Below are 26,298 nucleotides of genomic sequence, written 5' to 3' on the forward strand. Positions count from 1 at the left end.
CTAAAAATTTTGGACTCAGCTAAGGAATTAAGATCTTGGGACAATAAGGACATTGAAGAACTTTTTAAAAAAGGAACCACGTGTTTGGATTTGCCATTTTGAGCCATTAATCTGGCTGTGGTGCAGAGAACTGATCCTTAGGGACTGAACCTCTAAAGCAGGAAGATCAATTAAGAGGTTGTCATCAGGTAACAGATGATGGTGGCCTGAACCCAGGTGGGAGAGCAGGAGTGACAGATGGAAATGGACAGACCCAAAAGAAATTAAACAAAAATAATAAAGTGCACGTGGAAATTAGTAATTTGGAGGCATGAGGTCAGAAGCTAGCAGGTACATAAAAGCAAAGACAAGACAGAAAATGTCAATGACTCTTTCCATTCCTGTGGAAGGGAGGAAAAGGCTAGAATAACAGGTGTGCCCGGAGGTGAGGTGGGCATGGAGTGAATATTGGGGAGCACAAGAGGTAAGTTTGCAAAGGGGTAGTTTTATAACTGAATCTTAAAGTACCAATCGGGACTTAGGGTCAGAACAGGCTTCAGAATATCTCCACTTCACAAAGACCTAGGAGACAGTGGCACCTTCAGGACTAGAGTTGGGGCCCAGGGCATGGCTGATCTCAAGATGATCTCAAGATGGGTCTGGGAGAATGCCTTCTCCTATTTCAGGGGAACTGAGAAGACCCCCAAATACTCTTGATGTTGTCTTACTTCCTGGCTTGCCGCAGCTGAAACGCTGCTGTTAGAGCTTGACAAATCCCTGGGGGAGAAGGCCCTCTCAGTAGGGCTTACATGATTCCTGGAGTGGGTTGATGGGAAGGGAGCCCAAAATCACAGCGAAACTAGGAATAAAACTTAGAAGCCAAACTTCCCAATGTCCAGTCATTTTCCCCAGGCTGGACTTAAAGAAATGGGGACAACTTTGGGGCACCTGGGTGGCTCAGTCAGTTGAGCATCTGACTTCAGCTCAGGTCATATCTTGTGGTCTGTAGGTTTGAGCCCTGCATCCGGCTCTGTGCTGACAGCTCGGAGCCTAGAGCCTGCTTTGGATTCAGTCTCTCCCTCTCTCTGCCCCTCCCCCACCCACAGTCTGTTTCTGTCTCTCAAAAATGAATCAACGCAAAAAAAAAAAAAAAAAAAAAAAAAAAAAAGGGACAACCTGGGTGGAGTCAGCACTTGGCCCCCAAAGGGCAAATGATTGCGTGTCATCCCATCTTCAAACCCAGTGTAAACTGCATTGATGGGAGGTTATATCCTCCTTCCCCACTAATGTGTATGCACAATGTTCCCTTTGGTCGGAAAGGCTCTTCTCTCCCCGACCCACCTGAGGACACCTACACATACAGAACCGAGCTCACGTGTCCCCTTGTCTGAAAGTCCTCCCCGTCTCTTCCAGGTTGGCCACCTCATATCACCTGAGCCTTTCCCACACTACACTTTGATTCTCCATTTCCCTGCTGCCTCTCTCCCTTTTCAAAGCTCTGAGTGCCTCTGAGAGCCACAAAGTGAATCAATGAAATGCCTACCAAAAATGCACATGCCCATCCACACACACATACCCACACATGTTATTTTTCTTTATACAAAACAGTGGTAGGGACTCCTTGAGGTCAGCGGGGTTTATACTCCTTGCACATCTTTGGATTTGAGAACGCTCTTTTACATGGGACATACACAAACAGCAGCTCCTGACTGTGCTGTATCTTACGTGTGGGGAATCCCAAACACACTTCCCTGTGGGCTTGAGCGAACCACAGCTCCAGGCAAGCTGTGTGCCTGGGGAAGGGTCCCTGTTGTGCCTAAGTGGCATCTCACTTTGTTCTCTCCAGGGAAGGCTCCCGGTGCGCTGGATGGCAATCGAGTCGCTAAATTACAGTGTGTATACAACCAACAGTGATGTGTGAGTAAGCCTTTTATTGTTGAGGGATTTTTTTTTTCTCCCAGAAAAATAAGCATCTGACAGAGTCTTAAAGCAAAGTAGGACTGTTATGTCCATCTGTGGAACAAAAGTAGTCAGTAAGCCCGAGAAATAAATTTGGAGTCTATGAAATAAGCCTCAGAGTAGACAGTATTCAGGGTGTAATGTAAGATCCCTGGTAACAGGCTGTAGGTGTCCTTCTGCCCGTCAAGGAGAAGTGGTGAATTCTCCATCTCCAGAGGAGCAAGGGGCATATGGAGCATTCCTGCTGCTCCACTTCCCAGACTGACCTCAGCATACAGGACCCAGAACAGTGAGGGGCAGTTCACAATAGCTGCTGGGGGTCACATGTGGCTGGGGAAAAAGGCAGGCCAGATCAAGGGCCCATGTCTGCTCACAGCCAAGAGAGACAACTCTCAGGCTGGTGGTGAAGGAAGGGCTGGGAGTGAAACTTAGGCCATTTCCGCTCCCCCCCCCCATTGACATTGACGGGAGGAAACACTGAGGCCTCGAGGCTTGAGATGACTTGTCCAGGGAGTTTAGCTTATGCCGGGGGAAGGGCAGGGGGCTGGCAAGCACTGCTTCCTCACTGCGTGCAAGGTACCTTTTGTATATTCTCTTCCATCGTCTCTGCATAATTTTGAGGCGGCAATTGGTGTTCCCACTTGCAGAAGACACGAAGAGGCCTCCAGAGGTTCAGTAACTTGTCCCAGGTGACACGAGTATCAGGCAGCTGAGCCTGGATTTAAGTCCAGTCTGTTGGCTTTAGAATTGCACCTGCTTTCCCCAGTACCACCTCATGTTCTCCACCTAAAGTGAGTGGGCGTTCTCACACCATTTCCCCGTTAGGATCCTTCCCTTGGCCTAAGAGGAGGTCAGCACAGGCCACGTACAAGACCCTGTCCTGGGGAGCACACATTTAACATTTCCTTTTCTGGCAAAGCATCAGTCACCCTGACTTTTGAGGCAGGAGATTGACGGGTCAACCTGTTTGTTGATTATTGGTTTCCCTACTGTGTCTCCTGCAGATGGTCCTATGGAGTGCTCCTATGGGAGATCGTTAGCTTAGGTGAGTATCTATGTTTATCTACTAGGCGAGACTCCAGGCAATGGGAGTGGACCCCTCCCATTCTCACTCACTGTGGGATCCCATGGGTGCCATCTTTCTGGGGCACCACTAGATGGGACTGGGACATAGAACTTGATGGGTTTCCATGTATGAGTGTGTTTAGTCCCATGTTTCTCTTTTTGAGAGCCCTGTGTCTAATGTCATATTTAGTACTAACAACCTGGTGGCTGTGAACTTCATCATAGGTTCTTTGTTTGTACAGAGATGTCACAGAACTGTTATAAGTTCACTTCTGCAACTTTAAGATGATATGTTACACAGCCATGAAAAGTCATTTTTGAAGACCATTTAATAGCATGTGAAAACATGCATGCCAAAACCCAGAAACTTCCTTACACAGTGATCCCATTTTATAAATGTTATACATGTTAACGTGAAAAACCTGGAAGGAGTCTGCAGGAGAGCACTACAAATATTGCTTGCTTGCTTGCTTCATGCGTTTTTGTATTTTCCAAGTTTTCTATATTAAATATGTATGTTTTAGAATTAAAATTGGGCAGTACCGATTATAGATAAAATCGGAATTGTATAAACCCGACCGAGGACTTCCAAATAGGACAAAGATACATCCCATTAGTACAGTAGAGGACTCATGTGCAGGTGAACTCAGGGAAGAGAAACAGTGTGGGAAACAAGGAGCCGCCTTCTGGATCTGTCTGCCGACGGAATGGCCACACTGTCATGCAGTTTGGGGCTTATGTCCAGCTGTGATGTGTGGTGGGTTTGCTCAGACAGGAAGATCATGCTGATTTTGCGTCTTCTCTTGACATACTCTGTCTCTTTCCCAGTCTCTGGGCTTGAGGGGCCTGGGACAGGAGACGCTGTGCTCCACCCCAGAGGGGCTCAGGGCAACCCGGTTTCCTGTCTTGCAGGTGGCACTCCTTACTGCGGGATGACATGTGCAGAGCTGTACGAGAAGCTGCCCCAGGGCTACAGACTGGAGAAGCCTCTAAACTGTGATGACGAGGTGTAAGTCAGCCTGGGGCCATTTAAACAAATGTCTATTCAGGGGTGCCTGGGTGGCTCAGTCAGTTAAGCATCCAACTGTGGCTCAGGTCGTGATCTCACGGCTTGTGGGTTCGAGCCCTACATCCGGATCTGTGCTGACAGCTCAGAGCCTGCTTCAGATTTTGTGTCTCCCTCTCTCTCTCTGCCCCTCCCCCGCTTGCACTCTGTCTCTTCCTCTCAAAAAGAAATAAACATTACAAAAAAAATTAAAAAGTCTACTTTGAGAGAGAGAGAGAGTGGAGGGGGTGCAGAGAGAGAGGGAGAGAGAATCCCAAGCAGGTTCCACACTGTTAGCGCAGAGCCTGACACGGGGCTTAATCTCACACACTGAAACGTGATAACCTGAGCTGAAATTGAGTCAGACACTTAACCAAATGAGCCACCCAGGCGCCCCACACCTTAGGGCCATTTTATTTTAACCTTCCCCTGTGTGTTTCTTGGACAGACTGACACTAATGAAGAGGGTACCTGATTCACACACACATGCGTATATGTATACCTGTACATGCACACACATTGAGATCCTACATACTGCCCCCCCCAAAAAAAAGAAGGGGAGTTCCTTCAACTAATACCATTCTGTAATGGGCAGGGAATTGAGAGCTTTCTAGGCACAGAAATCCAGGAGGAATTTAAGGTGATGATTATCAGGAAGGTTGAAATGAAAGGCAAAAAATGCAGAAAAGATCTGAAATCAGTTCATGAGACTCTTCATGAGTAAATGCATGAAACCTTGAGACTAACTTTGGGGACAGAGATTTTAGGCTGTGATAGTAGGAAGATTTTTTTTTTTTTTTTTTTTTTTGGTCATAGAATCTTGCTTCTGCAAGGATTGTTTTCTAGGAGTAAGAATTATACCCAGGGGAAGAATGATTAGCTTTTGTGAAACCACCATTCTCAAAACTGAGTTAGCTGCTGCCTAACTGGCATGATGTGAAAGCACAAGGCTCTAGGTTCAGCAAAGAATTTATTGTCCAAACTGAGCCATTTCTAAGAAAGAGTGCTATTATGGTACTGATACAAGAGGCCATAAACCTAGACCATGCTAGGTTGATAGCCTTCTGTGCACATAAGGTTCCCCTGAGGCATTTGTTCCCAGTGTGAAAATTTGATGTCCCAGACATTGGTTCTGTAGCCCTGGGGCGAGGGGGGAGGGCACTGCCAGGAATCTGCATTTTAATAACACAAGTGGTTCTGACCACATTTGGGAGAGTACTGTCTTAGACCAGTGCTTCCCAGACTGTGTTCATGCATGTGCAAGAGGTAAAGAAGTGATAGAAGGGGGAAGGAGTTCTGTGGTCACCTTGGGAAATTCCGTGTTAAGTCAGGTTAAACAGGTTTTTTGTTTAAATGGCAAGACTTCTCAAGAGTTTGCTCTGCTAATCCATAAGAGGGAGATGCAGTGTGGAAGTTGGCAAATTTATTAGAGTATGGAGCCATTTTTTTTTAAATAACTAACATTTTGAGAGACACAGTATTCCAAGGGACATGCTGCCCTAGACACATGACTCAGTTCTTTCCAGATAATCAGAAGAGGTGAGACCAAGATCCTGCAGGAATGGTACTCAGGGGAGGCACTAGATTTGCTGGCAGAAGAAAGGGGGTCTTGAGGGAGGTGGGAGGCTGGATCGAAACTCAGTGCTGTACCCTGTGCTGCCAGTCAAGTGTAATGACCATGTGTTGAATGTCTACTTTCTTTGTTTTCCATACCCCACACCGGGCCATGCCCAGGACTGAAGCACAGTCAGAGTTAACTGGCTAACTCTTTGTTTCCAAAGGTATGATCTAATGAGACAGTGCTGGCGGGAGAAGCCTTATGAGAGGCCGTCATTTGCCCAGATATTGGTGTCCTTAAACAGGATGTTAGAAGAACGCAAGGTGAGCATGGGGCTCAGGGCAGGCTCTTGAGTCAGAATTCCTCATGTGCCCTGTATGGTTAAAAAAAATGGCTGATACAAGTCACCAAGTACTCCTGGGCATAGCCCTTGGTATTAGAGGGACATAAAAGATGTGGCCGCTAACTCTGAGCAAGTTACAATTTCAGAGGTGGTAAGATTTTTATAAAAGAGAGTCACATGTGGTAGAAGAGATAGAATTAGCTTGTGAGCCTCACGAGTAATGTGGCCTGATCCTTCAATTTTATAGAAGAAATATACACAAAGAGGTGAAAGTGATGTGTCCAAGGACACACAGCCAGGAGTAGTGGAGCCTGGTGTCCAGTTTCTGTGGGGAGGGGCAGGAAGTCTATCAAAATGTCCAGCAGGTGGTCAGCTATACTGATCTGAGGTTGAAAAGGCAAGTCTAGGTTAAGGAAATGGATGGCAGGTTACCACAATGCAAGTGGTAATTAAACCAGAGATGGGGGGGGGCGGGGAGGGTGGTCACCCACAGGGATGGGGACAGAGAAAGTATCTGTAGAGAATGGGACATCTCCGGAGGGACAGCAGAGAGTGGCCTGGAGAGAGAGACGGTGAAATCTTACCTGCTGAGGTCGAGGGATACATTTCAGGAAGAAAGTTGTCAAATACAACATGGGAACTTAAGACAGAAAAATGTCCCCCAGGTACCTAGTCCTTGAACCACATGAAGGGAGCTGGGGTATGACTGTAAGTGCCACATGCAGAGGCAGTACCGGGGGAGCCTGTGTCTCTGACCCACTCTTGCTCTTGTAGACTTACGTGAACACCACGCTTTATGAGAAGTTTGCCTATGCAGGGATCGACTGCTCGGCTGAGGAGGCAGCCTAGGACCAAGCCCACCCGCCTGTATGTTCTGTCTCCCCTCCACTGGCATGACAGACCCTTGATGCCACGCAAGCCAGCAAGACTGTGCCAAGAGAGGTGACCTAGAACATAAACATGTACATATATTGCTGTGTGTCTGGGACTTTACCACAAAAACCCGTGTGTGTGAATCTATAGTACACTTTGACTCTCATAGGACTGTATATACTGTTTCGAGTAAGAATGTGCTGAAATCAGAATGCCTGTTTGTGGTTTCATATGCAATAATATATTTTTCTAAAAATATGGACTTTACAGGAAGGTGTGTGAGTACAATTACTATAATGCATAACTCATTATCATCCTAGGTATTTTTGATATTTACCTTCATAGTGAATGCTATAAAATCTTTGGGTCTGTAGAAGAAAGATCTTGTTAGTAAACCTAACACTGGCCCTGATAGCCTGGGTAAGAAAAGTGGGGGAAATAGGTTAGTTCTATCAGGATAGAGGTTAACATCTAAAAGAGATTCTGCTGTCCATCTCTTAACTTTCTCCCTCGTGTATAGAAGCCATCCCACTTTCACTTGGTCATTTGTCAACTTTGTCATGTGTTTCCAGACCCCACCAGTCAATCCAGAATGCTAACACCTAAAAGTAAGCTTAAATCTCATTCCATACAAGTCTAAGAATCTTTAGAGAAGTACAAGTTTGATAAATTAATGAGATTTGGTTTTAGTTTATCTGGTAACATGGATTTGTGTGTTTTAAGAAACTGAAGTAGGAAGCCTGGAGTTCCACTTGGGAGACATGCGACATTTGTATCAACTGAACATCCCTACATGTATTGCACGTTGTAAAGTTTCAGTGTTGATCAGTTGTGAGTTTACAGTTTATACCGTAGGCACATGTTGCACTGAGGTCATACAGTAAGTGAATAAATGTCTTGCCTACCCACTTTTCGTCCGGGAATGTTTCTCATAGGTATTGACAAACATCTTTATTATACTTTAAAGTTATCCTCCTTGAACTTGTCAGTAAGATCCATGTAGAGCAGCAGGTGGGTACTCGGCCAGACAGGGGCTCGCAAGCTCCCAGGATTGGAAACATCTAGAAGTGTTGTGTCTAGTTCATTTTCTTGCCAGGGCCACACACCTCCAACTGAGAACTTAAATGAAGAGCCCTTGATAATGAGTCCCAATAGCTTCTTTTGCTTTTCATCCAAATGCTGTAGAGATACTCCTGACAACTGCTAGCTTGAATGTATAGTATGTGGAAATGAACCACAACAAGGATGATCTGAAAATGTAAATAAGACCTTCACATTTTTCATATGGCTTTGGAACAAACGTTAAGGTTTTTTCCCCCCATAATAGTTTGACCTTCTTAATTACGTATTACTTAAATTCATAGTATCCAAAATTTGAATTATTTTATTTCATATCAAGTACATGAAAAGAGACATGGCGGAGAAGTACTTGCGATAGTAAGAAAAAGATGTTCAGTGATACTTATTTGTAACTCAAAATGCCAAGGCAGCAAACCTGAAGTATGTTTGAGGGCCTGTCGTCGCAGGCACCTGGGGTCCTTCTGGCACTCAGGTCTCACTACTGATTACTCAGATGCACCTGTATCATCGGCAAAGAAACCTTTGTCATTTTGCAGCATTTTAGCAACATTAATATTGAAGGTTCATCCTTAAGGGTAATCAAACTGAGTTATGTCGTGTAGTTTCCACATCATCAAAAAGCAATTAAGCAAGGAGGAGCTAACTCCTCAAAGGAATTCAGACAATTCCGATATTAGGAACACAGGTTAGAGCATGGTACGTTTGGGGGACCCACAGGACACTCCCTTAGAAAAAGGAGTGGTTATGAATTAAAATCAGGTAACATTATAGCAGTTAGAATAAAAACACATAATGCATTAGCCAAAAGACCTAAATCTTTTTGTTAACAGACACTGAAAATTTACGTTTACTTTGTGAGGAAAACCTATTCTACATATATATGAGACCTAAAAAAAGTCTGCGTATTAGGTAAAGACAGTTTTAGGTATTGAGAGAGAAAAAGAAATGTATGCAACCTCAGACATGACCTTGATGGAAGTCACGGACTCATTGCTTCAACTTGAAACCATTGTTACTATCAATGAAGAGGAACCAAAAATTCAAAACAAACCAACTTTAATTTACCCATTAACCATTCTCCCCTCAGCAATCATAACTTAAGAAATAAACTATGGAAATTTAGCCTTTAAAATGTAATAAATAAACCTCAACAGCGCTTTCCTTTGTCCTCTTTGAAGAAAAAGGTCAAGAAACTTCATGCCATCATAGACCAAACTCTACTGGCAGCAGCAGAGGCCAGAGGGGTCACTGACACAACAAGGCAGGGATTGCAGATCTTGTCAGACAAAATGATTACTTCCTTCCTTTCAGGTCTTCTTTTACCTTCCAGAGGACCAGTTCCATGCAGGCAGTTGCATTGTCAATTGAATTGTGACCTCCAAGTAGTACAGAATATAAAACAATGTGTTAGACAATGACTGTACCCATGATATCACCCACAGCTGTTCTCAAAACAAAGCCTGGAGTTAATGTTTTTAAAAAATTAACACTGGTCACTTAGCAAAATGGTATTTTGTTTGCTTCGTAAATGCTGTACATAAGTGTAGATTAGCAAACATCTCCCTTTTCCTATGTAGCCTGTCCTCGCATGGTGACTGCTTTGCTGTGACTAGATAGCTCATGGGTGCTCTCTCTCTGGAAAGAAGGTCCAGAGGGAAGGTAACAGAGGGGCAGGTATTACAAAAAGAGATCCAGCTAGGAGTCAAAAACAGTCTGTGAGGAGAAGTAGAACTGTCTACACAAAGAATGACCTCAGATACAAGAGTACATGATTTTGAAGAGTGGATGAAATTTACCCAAAATATAAAGTCTATAGTTCTGATGAGGATAATAAATGTATGAGATTAAATGAGAAAAATCATACTAGCACTTCTGAAATAGTGGGTGTATTTTTCATTTGTGTTATTCTGAAAAAGGCTGAAAAAACAAAAAGTATCTGTATTTTTATATAAGCTATTTTTTAAGTGAAATATTTTCATGTGTAAGGCTTAAGATGGATTGCAATAGAACACATTTTATAATAGAATTTTGTAGGAGCTCTTTGCGATGTATTTTTAACAAAGCAGGTAAAGATCCACTTTGAGATTGTATTAGTGTCTCACAAAGAATGAAAGAAAAAGACCATAGGGGTACAATATGTATTTTGTACAATTCATGATATGATCAGAAGGGCTTCCCGTATCTTAGGTATCTTTAGAAACATAGCATTGTAACAAATTTTAACATGCTCAGAATTTTCTTACACTTCTGTATTGTACGTAAGAGGAAACTATATGGGCATGAAGGTGTTGAGTAACTGACCTATTCCAAGGCATGCACTGCTCAACTGTGCATACAGCAATGCCACTAACAAGAGAGGTGGTAGCTATACTTGTACTTGAAATACACCCAACATTAGACAAGTTAATCAACAAACCCAGAAATGTTCTGGGAGCAAGATACACTAATTGAATAGAAGTCAAGTGCACATATAATGCATGTATTGAATTTGAGCTATACTTCTAACAACACACCATTTACTCTGGGTGAGATAACCTGAACCCAGTGAATTTCATAACCTCATTTAATGAAAAGCCTATATGAAAAGGGGTACACGGCAAAATTTAGAATGGAATTCGATCTCCACACCAAAAGAAGTTTTATACATGAATTCAAAGGCCAGGCAATTTGCCCAACAATTATCTGGCCATCATTTTCTGTATAGTTGCTGTTTTGATGCCTGTGGAAGATCCAGGACTATACCTGGCAGTGGGCATTGGCTTTTTACAAGCTTTCACATAAGCAGGTACAAGTCTTTCCACTATAGGAGAGAATCCATGAATAAGAACCTACCTTAAGCATTTCAGAGGGCAGAACTTTTACCATCAACCACATGGTTTGTTTACGTAAGTCAGACATAGGGCCCTGGTATTTATCATTAGCAAACAGGCTCTTACCATCATCCTGAATAATCCTCTGTAGGTAGTCAGCCACCAGACTCTTAAGGGATCTTTTGTGAGGCAAGCCTAGTCGATGAGGAAACAGAACTGTTGTGTCCACAACTGAAGTGTGAATTAACTGTCAAAATAAAGAGAAAATCCTATCAGAGATTTTTCCCAACGAGTAACCATATAGATAGCAGCAACAATAATGGTAGCAGCAGAGTTATGCTACAAAAGCAAGTAACATGAAGCAGTTATGATGTAACAGTGACTAAGCATGCTACATGGACTATCCATTACAACTTGCAGAGTAACTCAATGAGGTAGACCTTTTGTCCCTTCTTTACAGTCAAGAAAACTGAAGCTCTGAGAGATTAAGAAGGGAGTTAGTAGAGAACCCAGAAATCAAATCTAAGACTTTGGGAACCACTTTCCTACTGTGAGAGCACCACCAGGGGGCAGCATGAGGGCAGAGAGGGTCCATCAAAGACTGGGGGGAGATGCAAAGCCATGCCCCTACCACCTTGGGACTCAGCTCAGGGGGGCGCACCTCAACCTAGCACATGTCCTACCACAGATTAGTGGTTTACTTGTCTGTGTCCGGGGAGGGAGCATGGACAAGGACTGTGTCCCGTCTAGTTCCAAATTTCCTGTGCTTATACATGTAAGATGGCGAATAAATTTTACAGAAGTTTCAGGAAGCAGAAAATAGGATAGATGAAGAGCAGCCAGACAACAGAGCCTAGAAACAGTTTGGATTCATTAGGAGAGTTGCATTTTTGAAAGGTGCATGCAAGAAGATTAGCCTCAAGAGTAATTTAAAGACCCACTGAAAACTGAGGAATTGGAAATTTAACATTCAGCATGCCTAGAAGCACTTAAATTCTCCTTTAATGTGTCAACTACCAACGAGACACCAGTTCCTGGCTGCAGAGTATTGAGTAAATAAAAGAAGGTGGTGGTGGAAACAGAGACAAACAGGAAAATCCAGGAGTTATCTGGACAGAAGAAACAGACTGAACACAATGAGGAATCATGATGGCTAGAAATTGTGTGGTTTGGGAGACAGGTGCAATAGGATGGCTCCTGAACAGTTTGAGAGGTGAGGTCACTGAGGTGATGGAAGGTGAGGGAAGGACATCCCTGGAAAGAGCGTTCTTAAAGAAAATTTATGTCCCCACCTCTCTTTCCACACAGCTTGGCAGGGTCTGAGTGGAAGCACATTCCAGTATTATCTGTCACATGCAGAGACAACAATACTATTTGAGACAAATATCTATTCTTTGAATCCCAGCTTTACATAGAAAAAGGCTGACATTCACCTATGAATGTAAATGGCCTTACTGGTATTCTTGCACTAAAAAAGAACTAGCCCTTCTTTGCCTGAAGGTAAGTCCTAGGGTGGCTGAAAGTTCTAGAGTCTCCAAAGTTCTAGAGCTGTGCTGTGCCCTCTGATAAGCCACCAGCCACCTGTGGCTATCTAAAAAATGCAAAAATCATTTTCTCAGTCACATTAGACATATTGTAAATGTTCAATAACCAAACGTGGCTACCATCTACCATAGTAGATAGTGAACATATAGAAAGGCCGATTGGATGCCAGTGTTCTAGAACAGGGGTGGCCACCAAACTCTGTCTTTAAGTGCCCAGTTGTGAATGTTTTCAGCTTGGAGACCACACAGTCTCTGCTACAACTATTTAGCAGTGCTACTGTAGTATGAAAGCAGCTACAGAAGACACAGAAGTGAATGGGAGCAGTGGGTCCAACAACAATATTTGCGAAAACTAGGTGGCCAGCATGGGCCATAGTGTTCTGACTCCTGTTCTAGAACACAGCAAAGAACAGATGATTTTAACCTGAAGTATATTACAGGGGAGATTTTCAAGTAGATCATGCCAAAAAAAATGAACATGACATTTGATTTTGAGCGTACCTATAAACCTACCTTAATATGAAAAAGTGTCTCTAAGGATGTGAATAAAATAACCTGTTAGATAAACTTAGTCTTCCCCATTTGAGTATTAAAGACAATTATTAAAGAGGATGTTAAACAATGATTTTGGTTTTATCATAATGGACTTTCTGATCTGGATGAACCAAATGACTTTAGCTGTCTTATATTGTAGCTTCTGGTTTATAATAGTTGGACTATGTTATCAACATGGACAGCAATTCTTTTCTTCTTAGTTAATGGGGCAAATCAACAATCACTGATAACAATGATAATGACTACCATCTTAACACATACTGTTTTGTAAAAGTATAAGCCTGTATTTCTTTACCTTAAGAGCATAAAGACTGTTTTCAAAGCTGTGTCCAATTAAGACAGTGTCAGCACTGAACAGGTTCAACAGGATGGCTTGGACATCACGGATTGAAGTTTTGATGTTCTTCAGGTCCTCTTCGACCACACCAGAAAACCTGCCCCAGTAAGACACATAATGCATAGAAGAAAGTAACTTACTGGATTTCATCAGGTATGGTTAGAACACATTACTGACCCAATGTGAGAAACATTCACTGAACAAAACAAAGATCTGACTTATGACCATCAGCTGCCCCTCCACTAGGTTATATTTGTAACCTAGTAAAATTTATAATACGGATTAATTTATGTAAGGCTGGGAAGGCAGGAGGCATTCCAAGTTCACAGGATTCCTTTGAACGCTCCTCTTTGTAGAAGCTCAGTTTTATCCATTACAATTTAGTTAAGTAACCTATCTCCCATTAAAGTAAGCCTAAAAAAGCCGCTGTGGAAAGCAATATGGAGGGTCCTCAAAAAATTAAAAGTAGAAATACCATATGATCCAATAATTCCACTACTGGCTATTTACCCGAAGAAACCAACAACACTAATTTAATTTTTTTTTTTTTGCAACGTTTATTTTTATTTTTGGGACAGAGAGAGACAGAGCATGAACGGGGGAGGGGCAGAGAGAGAGGGAGACACAGAATCGGAAACAGGCTCCAGGCTCTGAGCCATCAGCCCAGAGCCTGACGCGGGGCTCGAACTCCCGGCCTGCGAGATTGTGACCTGGCTGAAGTCGGACGCTTAACCGACTGCGCCACCCAGGCGCCCCCCAACAACACTAATTTAAAAAGCTATATACACCGCTATGTTTATTAAAGCATTATCTACAATAGCCAAGACATGGAAGTAATCTAAGTGTCCATTGATAGCTAAATGGATAAAGAAGATGTGATACCGCTCACCCTACACACAGGAATAGTATGCAGCATTAAAAAAGAATGAGATCTTGCCATATGTGGCAACATGGATAGACCTAGAGGGTATTATGCTAAATGAAATAAGTCAGTCTGAGATTTCACTCACATGTGGAAACTAAAGAACAATCAAAAAGCAGAATTAGACCAAATTGATGGTTGCCAGAGGGAACGGGGATAGGAAGATGGGAAAAATGTCAAGAGGGGAATGAGAGAAACAGACTTGTAGTTATGGAATGACTAAGTCATGGGGATGAAAAGTATATCATAGGGAATAGAGTCAATAATACTGTAATAGCATTGTATGGTGATAGATGCTAGCTACACTTGTGACCATAGTATCACGTACAGAGATGTTGAATCACATTTTACACCAGAAGCTAATGTAACACTGCATGTCAAATATACTCAAATAATAAAAATATAAAGCCTATAAATGAAATATGGGTAGCATAGGAGAGCAAATGGAGTCCTAGGTAGAGTCTAGATAACCTATGCTTGAATTAGTCTATGACTCTGCTATTTACTTCCTCCCCAGATTCTCAGAAAATTACTTAACCTTCTGGGCTCAGTCTTATCTGTAGAGTCATTTACCAATCTTAATGGCTTATAAGGACCCAATGAAATACATAAAAAAAATTAAAAAATAAAAAAACAAAAAACAAAAAAACCTACCCGAGTGGCTTTCATGAAGCATTTTCTAGATAACTGTCCAGAAACATGGCTACTGCTACGCTGTACTGCAATTTAGGAGAAAAGCAACTGATAAAAATACTGGGAAGGTATTTTGAACTTAAATTTTATATTGACATTATGGTCTCCTGTCAAAAACAAAACATACCTGGCTCCATTTTTATTTAATATAGTATTGGAAGTTTTAGAGCAATGAGGCAGGAAAAAAATCAAAGGCATCCAAATTGGAAAGTAAAGTCAAACTGTCACTATTTGCAGATGACATGATTTTCTATATAGAAAATATAAAGACTCAACAAAAAACTGATAGACTAAATGAGTTCAGTAAATTTCCCGGGTACAAAAATCAATATACAAAAATCTGCATTTTTTACACTAACAATGAAATTTCATAAATAAAATCCCATATATAAGCATCACAAAGAATAAAATACCTAGGAATAACTTTAATCAAGGAGGTAAAAGACCTGTACACTGAAAACTAAGACACTGATGAAAGAAATTGAAGAGGACAACAGTATATGGAAAGGTATTCCATGCTCATGGATTGGAAGAATATTGTTCATATTTCCATATCACCCAAAGCAGTCTACAGATTCAATGCAATCCCTATCAAAATTCCAATGGCATTTTTCACAGGAATAGAACAATTTTAAAATTTTTATGGAACCACAAAAAATCCTGAATAGCTAAAGCAATCTTGAAAAAGAACAACAAAGTTAGAGGCAACGCACTTCCTGATTTCAAACAGTATTACAAAGTTATTGTAATCAAAGCAGTTTAGTACTGATCAAGAGACAAAGGCAGAGATCAACGGAACAGAATAAAGCCCAGAAATAAACCCATGTACATACGGTTAAATAATACATAACAAAAAAGGAATGAATATCCAATGGAGAAAAGTTAGTTTCTTCAATAAATGGTGCTGAGAAAACTGGACAGCCACATGCAAAAGAATTAAAGTGCATTATTATCTTATATCATACTCAAAAATTAAGAAGTTATCAACTATAAGTCCAGCAACCACAAAACTCCTAGAAGAGAACAGGCAAAAAGCTCCATGACATTGGCTTCAGAATTTCTTTTTTGGCTCTGACTCCAAAGCAATGGCAACAATAGCAAAAATAAACAAATGGGACTATATGAAACTAAAAGGCTTCTGCACAGTAGAAGATACCATCAACAAAATAACATACTGAATGGGAAAAAGTATTTGCACATCATTTATCCAGTAAGGAGTTAATAACTAACCAAGAAATAGATAGAATTCATACAACTCAACAAAAAATCCCAAACAATCCAATTAAAATTAGGCATAGGATCTGAATAGACATTTTTGCAAAGATATACAGATGGCCAATAGGCACATGAAAGGATGTTTAATATGACTAATCTTCAGGGAAATGCAAATCAAAACCACCATGAGATATTGCCTCAGACTTGTTAGAATGGCTATTATCAAAAAGATAACAGGTATTGGTCAAGATATGGAGAAAAAAACATTCATTCACTGTTGGTGGGAATATAAATTGTGTGGCCACTATGAAAAATATGGAGCATCCTCAAAAAATTAAAAATAGAACTACCATATGAGCAACCAATTGCACTTATGGGTATTTATCTGAAGAATAAGAAAAGATGTACGTACTCCAATGTTTATTTCAGCATTATTTTCAATAGCCGAGATACGGAAACAACCTAAGTATTCATTGATGGATTAACTGATAAGATGATGTGGTATATGCAATGGGATACCACTTTGCTCTAAAAATGAATGAAATTGGGGCACCTGGGGGGCTCAGTCAGTTGAGCGTCCGACTTCGGCTTGGGTCATGATCTTGCAGTTGGCAAGTTCAAGCCCCTCATTGGACTCTGTGCTGACAGCTCAGAACCTGGAGCCTGCTTTGGATTCTGTGTCTCCCTCTCTCTCTGCCCCTCCCCCACTCGTGCTTTGTCTCTCAAGGATAAATAAATGTTTAAAAAAATTAAAAATTAAAATGAATGGAATCTTGCCATGTGTGACAACATGGATGAACCTAGATGGTATTAGGCTAAGTGAAATAAGTCAGAGAAAGACAAACACCATATGATTTCACTTATAAATGGACTCTTAAAGGCTAAACAAATGAACAAACAAAACTCATAGAGAACAGAATTGTGGTTTCCAGAGGGGAAGGTGGTAGGAAGTAGAAAAAACAGATTACGCAGATCAAGAGGTACACATTTCCACTTACAAAATAAATCAAAGGGATGTCATGTACAGCATTGGGACTACAATCATCAATACTGTGTTGTAAATTTCAAAGCTGCTAACAAAGTAAATCTTACAAGTTCTGACAAGAGTTTTAAACTCTGTACAGTGACAGATGGTAACTAGTCTTATTGTGGTGAACATTTCACATGTATACAAATGACAAATCATTATGTCGTACACCTCAAACTGATAATGTGTGCTAATTATACTTTCAGAGTTAAAAAAAAAAAAAAAAAAAAAGATACCTGACTCCATCATCAAGTCATCAAGCTTAGGGAATGTGATAATTAATCAAATATTTGGACTAAGAGGAAGTTATCAAGGGGTACTTGGGTTTAAGACTGTTTTTAAAAAATGCAAGGCATTGAATGCATTTGAAGTTGTTTTGAGACTCCATATTTATTTATAATGCAGACCCTTCAGTTACCATTTTGTCACTATGAATACCAATAACTACCCAAGTACTTCCTGACCTGTTCCAAAAAGCAGGTAGGAAAGATTCCATTAAGGCCATGGAAGAATAAGTACCAATAAAAGTACGATAACTGTAAGTATTTTACAATTCTGTTTGCCAATATACCCCAATACAGCTGGAAAAAAAAACAACAGTAAAATAGGGCTATTAGGATATGGCCAAAATGAGTAGGAAAAAAAATCCAATGAGGTCAGGAGAAAGATTAGTATACAAAATATATTTTCTGATCATAACTTTTCCTGAGTTTTGTGCATACAACCATTTTTATGAACTGTGAGGGACTTTATATTAAAAAATGTTTATTAGAATTATCTATAAATATTCTCAAAATTCATCATCAAAACAGCTTTTAACTTACATGACCACTTTGCTTGTGTTCTAAAATGATGGACATATACACATTATATGACACACATACTTTATATATATGTAAGATTTTTTACTATATACACTATTTTATTACAATTATATTATGTATACTTTATAAATTCTATATACTATATAGTATATATATACCATATGATATATATACTCTGTGTATAGATAAGTCCTATTTGTTCAGATATCTAAACAAATCATATATATACTCACATATAAATAAGTAATTTTAAGTAGTATTGGAGAATTTGTTAAAATTGAATAAATATAATCCCACCAATAATAAACACTTCTTATTCTAAAGTGAATTCAGATCAGTGCCTTCTATTTTATTTTTAAATATACAAATATGTCATTTTATATGGCTTATAAGCCTTAAGGAAACCCAAATGTAACTGATTAATCATATCACTGGTGTTTCATCTGAGGTTTATAAAAATTAAAGATACATCTATATTGTACAATTTCAAGTTAGCATTGAGTTTGGGTCAGAGATAATCATTATTATTAAAGTATGACCTATTAGGAGAATCTGCCCTGAACTATTACTTTGCAAACCATATCAAAGCCATGTCTACAAGATTGCAGATATTTTATCTAGTGACAATTTTTACCTAATGGAAGAAGATAATATAGTACTTTCAAAAGGAACTGATTAATGATTTAACAAACAAATGAATAAGAGAATCTATTCACTATTTGTGCTTCTCTCACCTCCTACCTACCACTCCAACATGTCAACATTCAACAGGGCTGAAGCTTTGTCTCTTATTTAGGGTTGTAACCTGGGATCTAACACAGTCTGTACAATTTTATCAAGTACTTAATAAAATATGAATGTTCTTGATCAATGAATTAAAGGAAAATAGCGTAACTCATGCTCTAACACTAAATGAATACAAGTACAAAGCTAAAATGCACATAAACTACATGTTGAATATTCTACAGTCTCAAAAACCAACCCTTTTTTGTGGATCCTGAGAAACTTAACAGAAGACCATGGGGGAGGAGAAGGAAAAAAAAAAAAGTTAGAGAGGGAGGGAGCCAAACCATAAGAGACTCTTAAAAACTGAGAATAAACTGAGGGTTTAAGGGGGGTGGGAGAGAGGAAAGTGGGTGATGGGCATTGAGGAGGGCACCTTTTGGGATGAGCATTGGGTGTTGTATGGAAACCAATTTGGCAATAAATTTCATATTAAAAAAAAAAAAAAAACCAACCCTTTTATATGACCCGTACCTAGTGTTATAGTCAATTACTTCTTCATCTGGTTTCACAAATGTAGCATAGACCACCTGAAGGCTGGGATCAACCACCGTCACTTGCGTAAGTTCCAAACCTTTGGCTGTGTAGCACTATCAAGGGGGAAATATTAAACTCATATATCATATTGAGTAAACATATTTTAACATCTAAGATATCTTAAAGGAGTATTTCTAACTAGAACATACAATTTAATCCTATTACTCAGATTTACTAACAAAAGCCAGTCAGTGGATCTGACAGTCTTGTAAAAGATGTTCCAAGCTTTAACTTTTTTCCTTAATGTTAGTAATATTTCTGCTAAGAAAATAATTTCATTTTCTGGGCTTAGTCTTTACAATTGCTTTCATTAGAGATCAGTGCTATCCAGGAGAGCCTTCTGTGATGATGAAATGTTCTATTGCTATGCTGTGTAATATGGCAGCTACTAGCCACAGGTGGCTACTTAGTATGCGAAATATGGCTAGTGTGACTGAGAACTTGAGTGTTATTATACTGGCTAATGCAGTTATAGATCTTGTTGAATGAAAAAAAGAAAAACTTTACCATAAATATCAATGTGGCACTGGAGAGGACAACATGCTAATATTTGATTTCAAAGCCTGAAGCAGCCTGAATTGTTTCCAGTTGAAGACCTAAGCTGGAAACTGAACAATGTCCTTCTCTATTTATTGTAATTCACTCTAAAATCCGCTCTCCAAATATAATAGAGGGAATAAAAACTTTATGTCTTGGTAGAGACAACCGTTCATGTGATGTTTGACACGTCCCACGTACATTCCCTTATTTTAGTGTATCTGATTCTTACTGTTACCGTGGAACGATTATTAACCCCATACTTGACAGAGTAAAACATCCATTATACCTGCTCCAGGGTGACAGGAGGGAAGCAGTGAAGCTTCCCAGGTCATACGATTCAGTTCTGTTTGTTCCCTACTTTCTCATATTGATTCTCAGATAAAGAAAAATCACCATAAATATTTTGCTGCCTCTATAAACAATAGTTTCTGAAAATTCGTTCAAGTTTTTATGCTGATGCTGGGGATAACAGTATTATTTGTAACATTTTCCACCCGCACAATTTCAGCAATTTGAGCAGGAGAAGCACCACTGGTGATAGATTAAGAAAAATTAATAAATAAAAAGAGACCCACGGACCAGTTCCTGGCCTCATTTCTTACTAAGTACAGGAATTCCCCCAAGTCACCTCTCCTGCACTTCAGTTGCTTCTGAAGATCGGTGAATTACACGCAGAACTATGTGGCCTCAAGAGAAAGCCCAGCCAAGTGATGTTACACACACCGTGCCAAGTGCTCCACAAGGATTCGGTTGTAATTACTGCAGTAAGAGAGAAAACACGGACGTACCACCTCACAGTTCACAGCAAATACACCATGATTGCCGTCGGGGGGTGGGGACTTGACAAAAGTCTTCACAAAGCCCTCTAGGTTTTCCTTTTGGTCATGAACGTGAAGCTGAAATAAACATTGCCAAATAAATTACCGGCTATTTCTGCCAGCACCGTTAAGCTCATAAAAATTTCACCAACTAAAAATTAGCTTAATTAACCCTTTCAAATTCTTTCACATCTCTGGAGGCAGCAAGTCTGGTTCTGAAACAAGCAGCGGTCTGGGTGACAAGCCCTACCTTGGCGACCTGACACCCGGCAGAGCCAAGGACACCTTCACAACAGCTGTACCGTGTTTCTGAGCCACCGAGGACTGCAAACCAATCAAAAAATAAAAATCAAATCAGGCAAACTTTATAAGGCAGAGTGGCTCACTCCCAGAGCATGTGTCTTATCTTACCCTCCAAGACCTGTAAGGACACTGTGCAAGTACTTGATGTTACTCCTCCCCGTAGTCATGTTTTTGGATATTCATAACGAACAGGAAAAACCAACTCCTGGAACAGAGTTCTTGTGGGTTGCACTTTGAAGGTGAATTACAGTTACCAATGTCCTGAACACCTTCCACCCCCTTACTTCTCTTGTTTTGCCCTGATCCCTCAGCTCTCCTCTGGCATCACCCCCTTATTCTGCTTGGACTTAACCTCAAGTATGTTTTCAACATCTTCCCCACTCCCTGACCTTTTCTTCCCCACTCCATGACCTTTTTACTCTGGCTGAGGGGCTCAAAGTACCACATTCTCCCTTCCTATGTCTGAGTTGTTGATCTGATCCAAGAAACATCACCCAGTTATGTAGACTGAGACCATGATGCAGATGTCATCTCCAGCCTTGGCTGGACCTACCAAATCCTGATGCCCTCTCCTTCTGTATCTTTGCCCAAGTACTATGTACATTTTCACAGCTATAATCCCAAATCTTCCTATCTCTTACCCCAATCCCATAATCCAGCTCATCTGTTCCCATATCCACCTTAGCCCTTCTTCACTCTGGCCCAAGGTAATGTTCTCCCAACTGTTCCTATTACTTCCTTCTGTCTACAGTGGTTTCTGCATCAGTTTTCCTATAAAATGGGCTACAACGATCTCCTTAAAGCACACATATTCATTTTATCACTTTCCTCAAGTCATTCCCTTGTTTATTACTGATCAAATGCAAATTTCTCAGGCTGGTGCTGAAGGCTCATGCTTAATCAGTCTTACATTACTCATCCAATCTTGACATCCCACAGCTTTCTCTTACCTTCTCCTGTGGTAAGTAAAGAAGGCAGAGAACCAGTATTAACAGAGCATCTGTTATAAGCCAGGACTTTGACATGTCAGTTCACTCAATTGCCACATAAAGCTCATTCTATGAAGGTGGAAACAAATGCTCAGAGAGCGTAAGTGACTTGCCCAAGGTCTCAGGGAAAGTTGATGTCAAAAGAGCCCCAAATCTCAGGTCTGCCAGTTCCAATGTCCTTGTTCTGTTCATTACGCTGTATGGTCTGGTTAGCCCCGATGGTCTATCTGCTACACTTACTCCTCTTCAGTACCTTCGCTTCTTTGTTCTACTCCTTCTGGAATTCATAGTCCCTCCACCTTCCAAAACTAAGCCCTCCATGCTCTCAACACTCAGGCCAAAGTTACCTGATTTATTATTTATCCATGTATTTATTCAGTCATTCAATCACACCCACTGTTCTCTTCTATTTTCTCCCGGCTTTATCTTCTTCATACTATTTATTACAATATCATTCACATTCATATCCATCTCTACATCAATAGTTCATCTGTCCACCCATCTCTCCAAATGTTTATTGACAGTCTATATGTATTAGGTACTATGCTAAGTGCTGGGGAGAATATAGGGAGAAAAAAAAAGAATGGATGGTGGTCCTTCCAAAAGCTCACAGTCTTTTGGAGATGGCAGATAAACTAGTAGATCATTACAAAATGTAGTTAAGTGCTATGAAAGGAAGAGGCAGGATAGAAGAAGGCAGACCTATTTCAGATGGTGGGGTTGAGAAAGGACCTTGTGGAGGTACTACTGAAGCAGAGACACAAAGGATAAAAAGGAAACAGCCATGGCAAAAGCAGAGAGAATAATGGGTAAGAAGGCTCTGGACAGGGGGTCAGTGTGGTGTGAAAGTAACAATGGACAGGGGAGAAAATGGGGGGCAGAGACTAAGTCAGGCAGGGTCAGCAAGGTAACCAAAGGGTTTTAATCAAAGCAGGGCAGAGACAGGACCAGATATGTGATGTAAAAAATTACTCTCGAGTTTCTGGGGTGAAAAATAGACTGGGGGGGTGCGTGGGTAGAGAGAGAGAAAAGGGTACAGTACAAGCAGCGAGACTGGGCAGGACACTGCAGCAATTGGGGACCGAGATAGGGGTGATTTGGACCCAGACAGTGGCAGTAGAGGTAGAGAAGGGACAGGCTCAGACTACATTACTGAGGGATAATACCTAAGACATACACACTGCTAAGACAAAAAGGTGCGAAGACGAATGACAGCACCCAGGTTTTTGGTTTGAATAGGAAAAAAACCCAGCTGAGTGGATTGTAGCAAATTTATGGTGTTGCAGGCAAGATGGGGGCCGGTGGAGGAAGGAATCAACAGTTCATCTTCATTCAGGGCAGGGGCGGGGGTGGGGGCGGCAAGGAATGGAAGCTATTAACAAAGAAATGATTCTAATGCTGGCAGGTGCAAAGCAGGTGACATCAGGAGGCAGTTGACTGCTGTGAGGTCTTCCCGCACCCCCCTCACAGCCTGGGACTCCCCGCACCAGTGGGCCCCAAGGGTAGCGAGTGGTGGTCAGAAGTAGGTGCTTGTAATTCAAACTTCAGATTCGGTACAGTTTCTCTTGACTGGACTGCACCTGACAAATACAGTGAACTGAATAGTTTATCGCACTTTTCTCTGAACAGCTCTGGCACTGGCTTGTCAAATAAATGAAGCAGAACTACCAAATACTTGCCTTTCTGAGTCAGCACTCGGCCAAAGTGGTAGTAGCATTCTTCTACCCTACTGTGTTTGCCTGTGGGAGTCACACCATATATTTTCCCACAACGACAACAGATCTTCCTAGAAGCTGAAACAAAATATGAAATTATTCATGAATACTTGGGGAGAAAAGACAAATGAACCGAAATGCAGGGAATTAACTGTCTTTGCATTCTTGATCACGCATGGATTACATGCCCAGGGTTGACCGTGAGGTAACAGGGAACTTAGCAGGATTACCCAAAGCAATACTTGTAGGTGACCGGCTCCCGGCACCAGGGGTGCCCGTCTTCCAACAGGCATCCTGTCTGCCTCCAGAGTCAGCCTAATGCCAGATAATTGTGGTTTTAGAGCCATAATTTGACTGTAGCCAACTTGATTAATTATCTACTTTTAGTACATAGTAACTCCTGAAATAGGACATATGTCTTCCTTATTATCCCCTTTAAACATGGAGGGGCCTGCATGCTTATTAAGTCATTGGGAGTAGATCTGGGCTTTTCACTAGACCCATTTGTGAACATTGGTTTTCAGTGATAATCCTCAAATTGGTTCTGATGATGACGGCAACTCTTAGTTGCAGTCTGTTATGAACCTCTGAGGCAGGTACTGTGCCGAGCACTTCGCATGCATTCCTGTAACTGATTCTCACAACGACCTGAGGGGGTAGCTGTATGATCCAGATTTGGGAAAACCAAGGCTGGAGGGAAAACCAACAACCAAACGCAGGTTTCCCTTCCTCCTTCAGAGCCTCTGTTCTTAACTGGGTCAAGGGTTGAAAAAAAAAAAAAAGGTAACTCAAATGGCAAAGACAATAATGAGAAAAATTCTAAAGATACAAAAGATAAATATTTTCTGGTCATCGAAAAAAATATTTTTAAATGTTCATTTATTTTGAGAGAGCAAGTGAGAGAGCATGAGCAGGGGAGGAGCAGAGAGAGAGGGAGAGAGTGAATCCCAAGCAGGGTCTGCACTGTCAGTGAGGAGCCCGATGGAGGGGTCGATCCCATGAACCATGAAACTATAACCTGAGCTGAAACCAAGTCAGATGCTTAATTCACTGAGCCACCCAGGCACCCAGAAAAATATTTCTATAATTCCATTTCCAACTCCAATGGACTTAAGGTTTGACAGCTGGGATATTAAATATTCTCTCTTTCTTCTTGGTGGAAGGAATGAATTTTAACTATGCCTAGTATTTAGAGAAAATGTAAAATAGTAACACTAATTATAAATCTTTTTTTATAAGAATTTCTAATTAAAGGATAGGAAGTATTCAAAACTGACACTGCATATGAATAGTTGGTAGGAGTAGGGACTCCAGAATCAGACTCCTTGGGTTCAAATCCTGGCTCTCCTACTTATTTTCAGAATGACCTTTGACAAGTCATTTGACCTCTGTGAGTTTCAATTTCCTCATTTGTGTGAATGGAGGTAATGCTAGTACTTACCTGAAATGATTATTAATATTTAATAAATTAAGAAAATAAACTTCTAAGACAATGGAAATGAAGTGGAAAGGGAAATATTCCTTTTAGTGTTCCAGCCTTAGCATGTAGCAAGGATCATTTTCAGTCCCATACACTTACTGTCATTTAGAAGAGCTTTGGTCATGCCTGGATTTAAAATAATACTTCCTGGTTTTTCAGGGCTGGGTTGTGGATAGTCATTTTCATGTAACTGTTCTTCCGTTAGAAGGTAGTCTTGCAGATGTCTGTAGAGAACAATTCCTGTGAGTGCTAAGAAAAAAAGAAGTGTGGTTCAATAAAATTTAAATAACATGTTTTAAGGTAGTGGTAAGGTTAGAGTCTACTAACCCTTTCAGATATGAAAAGCTCAAATGCTGATTAACATTAAGTAAGGAAGTAGTCTAAAAAAACCAAAGTCTTCATATCCTTTGACCTATAGATATGCAGATACTGATTGCTCACTGCATCATCTGAGGTCCTATACTTTGGCTAAGAGAAGGGGAAGTAAGAATCCCATCAGTAATAGCCAGTGCATATTAAGCATGCCAAAAACTATCGTCAGGACTTTGAACTTTATATTAACGCAGAAGCGAAAACCTATTGACCTCATTTTTACAGACAAAGAAAATGAGGCTCAGAGAAATGAGGGCACATGACCAAGGTTACACAGCACAGTTAATACACAAACTCAGGTCTTCTGACTCCAAATCATGCTTATTGATTCTTAATAAACACTGAGATAAGCAGAGTACAGAAGCTTACAAGCAGGAAACATGGTAACTCTCACAAGGGCAAAATGCTCAAGTTCAAGGATCTCTTTTCAACATCACTAACCCTAACCCCTCACATGAATGGATTCCTAAAATTTCTCCTAAGGTGTTATTTAAAATTCTGGCAGAATTTGCTACACTATCTTTGGCAAACCCTTTTGTACAAAAAAGAATTCTTCTGTGTGAGAAATATTAGGAGATTCTAGAAGCACCTGCTTTGTTTCAGACAAGTACTTAGAGGACAAGACAGGTGCTACCATCTGGTTTTATTCAAAATACGACCAAAATCAAGTAACACTTTTTCTTTAGCTTTTTGATCCTGGGAGTTTGTTACAAATGCAGACTTGGAGGCTGTTCCCAGACATCCTGAATCAGAATCTGCACTTTAACAAGATTTCCAGGTCATTCCACGCATGTTAAGTTTGAGAAGCACTACTCTCACTGACTGGATAGATATTAAGTATCCCCTCCCACTACTCTTCAAAAAGGAGGCTGAGAATTCAAATACTGCCTAAGTAGAGCCCATTTTTTCATCTATTTATACTAATTTTTAAA

At 40.7% G+C, this 26,298-nt stretch overlaps 2 protein-coding genes across 7 annotated transcripts in view; one reads left to right on the plus strand and one right to left on the minus strand.

Annotated features, from left to right (window-relative positions):
• The window catches only part of TEK (TEK receptor tyrosine kinase), a 106,642-nt gene extending 98,912 nt beyond the window's left edge, over positions 1 to 7,730 (plus strand). For all 3 annotated transcript variants that reach the window (XM_006939192.4, XM_003995529.6, XM_019816057.3), the window contains 5 exons: positions 1,826 to 1,896; positions 2,943 to 2,983; positions 3,916 to 4,012; positions 5,830 to 5,929; positions 6,724 to 7,730. In XM_006939192.4, coding sequence (XP_006939254.3) covers positions 1,826 to 1,896; positions 2,943 to 2,983; positions 3,916 to 4,012; positions 5,830 to 5,929; positions 6,724 to 6,798 — 384 coding nt within the window. In that variant the 3' untranslated portion in view covers positions 6,799 to 7,730. The remainder of the gene's footprint in view (positions 1 to 1,825; positions 1,897 to 2,942; positions 2,984 to 3,915; positions 4,013 to 5,829; positions 5,930 to 6,723) is intronic.
• A 458-nt stretch (positions 7,731 to 8,188) lies between these two features.
• The window catches only part of LOC101093554 (putative exonuclease GOR), a 42,729-nt gene continuing 24,619 nt past the window's right edge, over positions 8,189 to 26,298 (minus strand). For all 4 annotated transcript variants that reach the window (XM_045043922.1, XM_045043921.1, XM_045043923.1 and 1 more), the window contains 8 exons: positions 25,094 to 25,243; positions 23,479 to 23,592; positions 20,758 to 20,831; positions 20,478 to 20,585; positions 19,087 to 19,202; positions 13,107 to 13,245; positions 10,839 to 10,959; positions 8,189 to 9,278 (listed from right to left, as the gene is read on the minus strand). In XM_045043922.1, the coding sequence (XP_044899857.1) occupies positions 9,196 to 9,278; positions 10,839 to 10,959; positions 13,107 to 13,245; positions 19,087 to 19,202; positions 20,478 to 20,585; positions 20,758 to 20,831; positions 23,479 to 23,592; positions 25,094 to 25,243 (905 nt within the window). In that variant the 3' untranslated portion in view covers positions 8,189 to 9,195. The remainder of the gene's footprint in view (positions 9,279 to 10,838; positions 10,960 to 13,106; positions 13,246 to 19,086; positions 19,203 to 20,477; positions 20,586 to 20,757; positions 20,832 to 23,478; positions 23,593 to 25,093; positions 25,244 to 26,298) is intronic.

This window comes from Felis catus, chromosome D4 (assembly GCF_018350175.1).
Source record: "Felis catus isolate Fca126 chromosome D4, F.catus_Fca126_mat1.0, whole genome shotgun sequence".
Taxonomy (NCBI): domain Eukaryota; kingdom Metazoa; phylum Chordata; class Mammalia; order Carnivora; family Felidae; genus Felis; species Felis catus.